Source organism: Limulus polyphemus, unplaced genomic scaffold (assembly GCF_000517525.1).
Source record: "Limulus polyphemus unplaced genomic scaffold, Limulus_polyphemus-2.1.2 Scaffold3175, whole genome shotgun sequence".
In the NCBI taxonomy this organism is placed as follows: domain Eukaryota; kingdom Metazoa; phylum Arthropoda; class Merostomata; order Xiphosura; family Limulidae; genus Limulus; species Limulus polyphemus.
In genome coordinates this window covers 116,336-122,833 of record NW_013668785.1, presented here as the reverse complement: position 1 = coordinate 122,833, position 6,498 = coordinate 116,336, and the positions used below count along the sequence as shown (strand labels likewise).

At 30.4% G+C, this 6,498-nt stretch overlaps 1 protein-coding gene across 1 annotated transcript in view; it reads left to right on the top strand.

Moving 5' to 3' along the window:
* The first annotated feature begins 5,220 nt into the window (after window positions 1–5,220).
* Window positions 5,221–6,498, top strand: part of LOC106468815 (DNA helicase MCM9-like) — a 41,041-nt gene continuing 39,763 nt past the window's right edge. The window contains exons 1-2 of the mRNA XM_022397170.1: window positions 5,221–5,372; window positions 5,844–5,973. Of these exons, the coding sequence (XP_022252878.1) occupies window positions 5,221–5,372; window positions 5,844–5,973 (282 nt within the window). The remainder of the gene's footprint in view (window positions 5,373–5,843; window positions 5,974–6,498) is intronic.

Sequence of the window (6,498 nt, the reverse complement as noted above, 5' to 3'; positions counted from 1 at the left end):
TGCCAATCATGCACACCATTTAATATGTTACATCAATCTAGTATTTTCTTTTTTGTTGAACATACACTTACTTGTACGTTGTACTCTTGGACGTGTATTTGATCTACAGTGATGGAATAGTGTGATTTACTTCTGTACATCAATTCGGTCTCACTGTATTTCAGTGTGCGGCTTTTAAAAGTTAAAACTGCAAGTGTAATACACACAAATAACATAACACTGTGTCGTATTTACTTAATGTAGGGCAGTTGTGCTATATCCTAGGGGAGGGCATAATTATTAATTAGTAGGCATTATAGGCCAGAGGAAGTTTTGCGCCCCTTCACACCTGCGCTCAAGGGCAACTCCCCCCTTGTGCTGCAAAATTTCATATGGAGGCATCACCAGTAAAGGTTTTGTAAATGAGAAGAGCAACTGACTGATGTATTATAAATCAAAAATGTTGCTTCTTGTGAAGAAGAACCTTTCACTCACAAACATGTGCTACACTATATACATCTAGGAAGCTATAAATATAATTCTGACATTTTTTTTTTTCTTTATTAATTGAATAAGTAAATTATTGAAACTGATTATTATTAGCTTTATTACTATTACTACTACAAAATATAAAACATCAGTTTATTTTTTCTGGTGTGATCTACATTGCGTATAAGAATATTCACATTGTTTTGAAGCTGAAAGCTGTCTTTTGTTCTCTGAAGTGGCAAAGTTATTAGGCTGAGTTTTGTAAAATAAATTGAACAGTTTATGATGGATTTTTTGTGTGGAAATTAATAATTTTGCTTATATGTATAAAGCTTGTACTATAAAGTTATGAAAGTTAAAATTACAATTCAAAAATTATGTGTATTTATGTATATTTTGCTAAGTGTTTTTATAAGCACAATTGCAAAATATTTTTCTAAATTATTTTTATAATTGTTATTCTTTTTATTCCTTTCCTAAACTAAATACAACAAGTAAATGATGTGAAATTTTGCTATCAATGCAACCAAACAAAAATCACCTATAGGTTGAATTTTAAATTCTTTCAGTAGTTTAAAATACATTATCTGCATTAATATCAACCTATATGGTTCTGTAATCATTGGCTATTGGAATCGGTTAAGAAAATCTTAATCAGAGCACCTTTACCCACTATTACTTATCCCGTTTGGATGCTTTGAAGTTTATCTCCCATTTCTTTTTTTGGGCTCAGTTTGTTAGCAAAAAGGGGAATAATTGAATTCTGAAGACAGTTAGAAGGGGCATCACATTCAAATACAAGTAAATGCTTGCAGCTTTTTGAGTATTATTTGAACACTTTCTTAATTTTTTCAACTAATCATTTTGTGCTTTTGTTACTATAGTTTATTAATTTTGTTTTGAATAATACATTTTTGTTTCATTCACAAATCCCAGTACATTTATACAAAGATATATTAGAAAACTTATAGATAAAGCCTGGATTTTAATGCTATGCCAGTTGCTACATATAGAGTAAATAAGATAGTTTCTATTTGGTTAACTCTTTACAAACTCTGATTAGCATATATCTATCAGTAAAATGTGATGATGAAGAGTGGCACAAAATACAGAGAAACAACTAAAGTTATAAGTAGCCAAAGGTCATGTGTATGTTTAACTGATAAAGCACATATTTTTGTGATTTATGTATCAAGCTTTCAACTGGGTTCCTTTAAATTTGTAACTATTTCGTAAACTATTTGTAAATAAAATTCTTGTGTGTACCTTTAGTTTAGTTATGTTTTGTTTATAGTTCTTTTTGTCAGACACTTTACTGTGCAAGAGTTCAACTTTTAGTTTATCCAAAATATGTATCACTTTTATAATCTTCCACTTATAATTAGGCCTATTTTACTTAATCATTTCCAAAACAACAAAATATCTGATACCTGACATGTTATAAAGTAGTTTCTTATCCACTTACTAAATCTGCTGAGGAGTTTACTTATACACCTTAAAGTTAACTACAATGTGTTTCAGCTATGATAGTATTCACTTTTTTGATAATCCAAGAGGCTAGACACAGTTAGTATTTATACCACTTAAACAATAAAGCTATGACACTGTGTGAACATATCACTTGGACAAACTTGTAACACACAATTTCAAAAATGATTGTTTGATATTAATATAAAAGAATATTTTAAAACGTTTTCAAAATAAACAAAATGCCAAAAAACATACTACATAGTATTCAGGTGCACTGATCTCAAGCGAAAAAGTATTAAGTATCTCCAGTACAGCAGGATCCAGGAAAATTATGCAGAGGATAAAATGAACACAGACATCAAAGGAAAAACACGTATACATAAGTACACAAGTAAAAGTTTTTTGTTTTTTTTTAATTCTTACAATGAATACTTCTGGCAATTTATCTTCTACTGGTCAGACTACATTTCTTATTGAACTCTTTCGTTGTTAGAGCTGGAGAAAAGTAACTTGACATAAAACAAAGACAGGAATTAGAAGAATTGTAATAATCCCATGCTTTTATTACAGACCGAAATCCTAGTGCAGCAAAGTCAATGGTCATTTATAATATACATATTCATACTAACTTGTACAAGTCTATATATCCCACTGAAATGAGTAAAACTTCACAGCAGGAGGACTTGACACAAAAATAGGTCATGCAAATATAAGCCTTAAAGAACATTTTTAGGGCTATATAATCCTTTTCTAAATTAGGATATTAGTGTATGTGTATGACCTTTCCACACCTAGTTTTAATACTCGAATGTCACTGACTATATGCACACCTCGATGAATAGTTAGAAAAATGGACTAGAATATAACTAAGTATAGAAATATTCTTAACTAGGTACAGAAAGAGGAAATCAGCAGTTCTTTTAACTGCAACACTAGTACATAAAATCTGGGGGTTTTATTTGTGATTTTGGACCCTGAAACCCTTTATACTGGGAAAAAAAACTTGTGAATAGAAACTTTACCTTGTAGTATTTGAAAAGTAATTGCATATCTAATGTATCTAATGCAAAACAATTATTTTCCTTGTATCTTGAAATATTTGCTTTGTAGGATGACAGTATATTTCCTTCTTAATTACAAGGAATATAGAAATTAAAGGATAATTGTTATAATACCTCCTGACAGTGTATAAATTAGTATAAAAACTCAACATCAACTTGGAAAATGTAGAAACCTGTTTTTACTGGAATGTACAATTTGACCCATGAATAGGCCTGGATAAAACTATGCACATGTAGTAGTATAAAATGTATGTAAAGAAAACTGATACCTTATACATCGTGTTTTTTGGATTAGAGAGAGAGGGGGCACCCTCGATTTTTGTGGTTTCGTGTTCTGACATTTAGTACAAACCAGTATAAAATACCCATGTTCTGTTGTAGGATTCAAAGCCCCCTCCGATTCACAACGGCTCAGTATAGTGATTAAGAAATTAACCTCAAGTACTTCTATAGCCACCCTGAAGGGGGGGGGTCTGTACCCAGAAAAAAAAACATTTAGGACACCTGCCTGTATAATCTGAGCATGTGCATCACGTTTCGTTTCACCAGCTCATGAGTGGAGGTATGAACACAGTTTCAGGCACGGCACTCCCTAGGATCCTTAGGGGACTAGGAACACAAATTTCAATGCCAGATTTGGGTTTCGGCATCCCTGAACACTTAGTCTCAGACCCCCATCATGCTTGGGTGACCTTACAGACATGTTTTAGCTACCATTTGTAGGAACTTTATGCTGTGCAGCTAAGGACTTCTCTAAGCCACCCTGTTTTCACCTACCAAATTTGGTCATGCTACTTTTAAAAGAGTGGGAGGAGTTTGTGGAAAAACAAACACACAATGGGAAGTAACAGATATAATAAATATTAGGTTTTGCATTTTTAATCATTTTATGAAAGTAAAACCAAAACATTGCATTTATATATCACAAACTACTAGGCCAAACAGTTTGGATTTAAATCAAAATTAGTTTGACATCATAGACTTTATCTATCATTGCACTCCCTCCAGCCAATCAAAGTAATTGTAAGTTTATTGAGTTACAACACTAAAATCTGGGGTTCAACTCCCTATAGTGGACAAAGTTCAGATAGCCCATTATGTAGCTTTCTAAGAAATCAATGATTAAAGTATTTCGTTTTTAGATTACTTACTGATAATAAGTATTATTATGAGTTACAGATTTTACAATAAGAAAGAACATTTTCTTTAAAATGTGCACAATATCTTGATCACTGGTGCAATCATTCTAAATGTCATAGAAATGTCATAGCTGTTTTAAGAATATTTTCTTACTGTAAAAAGGCTGTAGCTCATAATAAAATAAAAGATTAACATGATTCAGTAGTTGCTCTAATTATTACAAGTAATGTTTGAAAGGCCTTGGAGATACACAGAGTGTGTGAAAAATGCAGGATAAAAACATAGTAGTGAAGTACAGAATGAATATACAATCCATTTCAATTTGTCTTTTAAAAACATAAAGGTACTTTAATTAGTATTTCTGAAAAATGCTTAAGAGGAATCTATAATAAATAAATTTAGTGACCCACATAACAAACATTTCATCATTTCATTTACAAATTTCAAAATTTTCTGTCCAACCTAGGGAGGAGTTTGTATTTTGAAGTTTCAAACTTTTTTGCTAACTTAGCATACTTGTACCTGGATATGGCAACAGATTAATTATCACAAATTTCAGGGATGACATTTAATGGCTTCAAAATTTGCAAGTAAAAAATCATTTTAATTGATATGTTAGATGGTCTACATTTTAAAAAATCTAAAAATGCTGAAGTTAGCAAAAATTTACTTTAAACAAAAAAAAAAGAGATTAGTCTCACATAAAGAAAATATGAAAATACCTCTTCTTCAATTACTTGTCATCCAGAATTAAAAAAAAAACATTAAGTGAAAATTTAAGACAAGCAACTTGTACATGCTGAGATGGGAAACACAATTTTATACAGTTTATTAAAGTAAAAGTCATTTCTCCCCAGTGATCAGCTTGAGGGCTTATAATTTATGGTTAGATCCCAGCATGGATAATTCATTGTATAGCTTTGATTTTCACAATATACAAATTTTTTTGGATTCCTATGATGTGAAGTTTTAGCACTTAAGTAAATAATCTATTTAAATATTTTTTATGTATATTAATAGGGATATATATGTCATTATTTTTCTTTCATATTTAAAAAATGTTTCTTAACTTTTTATAGAAATGGATCCAAACTGCTGCAGGGACTACCAGGAAATTAAAATTCAAGAACAAGTTCATCATCTTGTTGTAGGAACCATGCCTCGTTCAATGTGGATTGTGTTAGAGAATGATTTGGTTGATTGTTGTAAACCTGGTCATGATGTTCTCATCAGGTAGGTGTAAGCCAGTCTTTACGTAAAGTGTAATATAACTTAGTTATACGAGTTTAAAAGCACAGTTTTTATTCATATTTATTAATGTGAATTTTTGTCTTATTTCTGCTAGATTCATAACAGTATTGAAAGGATCCCTGCAGTAAATTTCAGACAAAACAAAAGCAATGAAAACTATATATATAAATTAAACTCTGCTTTAAATTGCCTTACCAAAATCTTGTATTTTATGTTAGTCCATACTTATTAATAGAAAGGTTGTATTTTCTGAAACATTTTTTTTTCACCTAACATTGGTCAGAAAAACAACAAAATATCATTGTTCTTTTCATTTAGCATATTTGTTCATTGTTAAAAATTACCAGTGTTTGCAAGATTTTAGATAGAATTTCTCATTTATGTTTCTAATTCTATTGTCACTCACATGCAATATAAGATTGTGAAGATGTTCATCTTAAACATATTTTACAGTGGTGTTTTAATTCGACGTTGGCGGCCTTTGGTAATGGAAACAAGGAGTGACATTGAGTTAGTGTTTCATGCTCATAGTGTTGAAATACACAATGATTATTCTTCAACCACCATTATATCTGAAGAAGTTGTGAGTTTGCTATTTATAGATCTTATTTTTTGTAAAACCTGATGTTAAGTCTATGTGAGTTTGTGTGTATAAACAGTTTAACTGATATTTCTAACTTTGTTTTATTATGGGAATAGTAATTTTTATTTTATGTTATGAAAATAATTAAATTGTGGTCAAGTTAGGTTGTTTTTGTTTTTTTCTTTTCTCAAGAGTGTTGTTCTATGAATTTTATTACAACTTGTAGAATTGTAGACTGATTCTCACCAAAGATTTATGATGTAGCCATCTACATATTCTAAAGGGTTGATTGCTTTTTTATGACATACTAATGATATTTTGAACTGTCATTATAGTGACCTAGGATTTGCTAGTTCTTACTATAACAAGGCTACTGTATAATTTTATCAATAGAAGCTGAGAGAGAAATTATAATTTTACTCTTTGCATATATTATACATTTTAGTGAGTAAGCTAAGTCAATAGATCATTCACTGGGTGCAATTAAGGTGAACTAAACTAGATATAATTGCAGAAAATACTGGA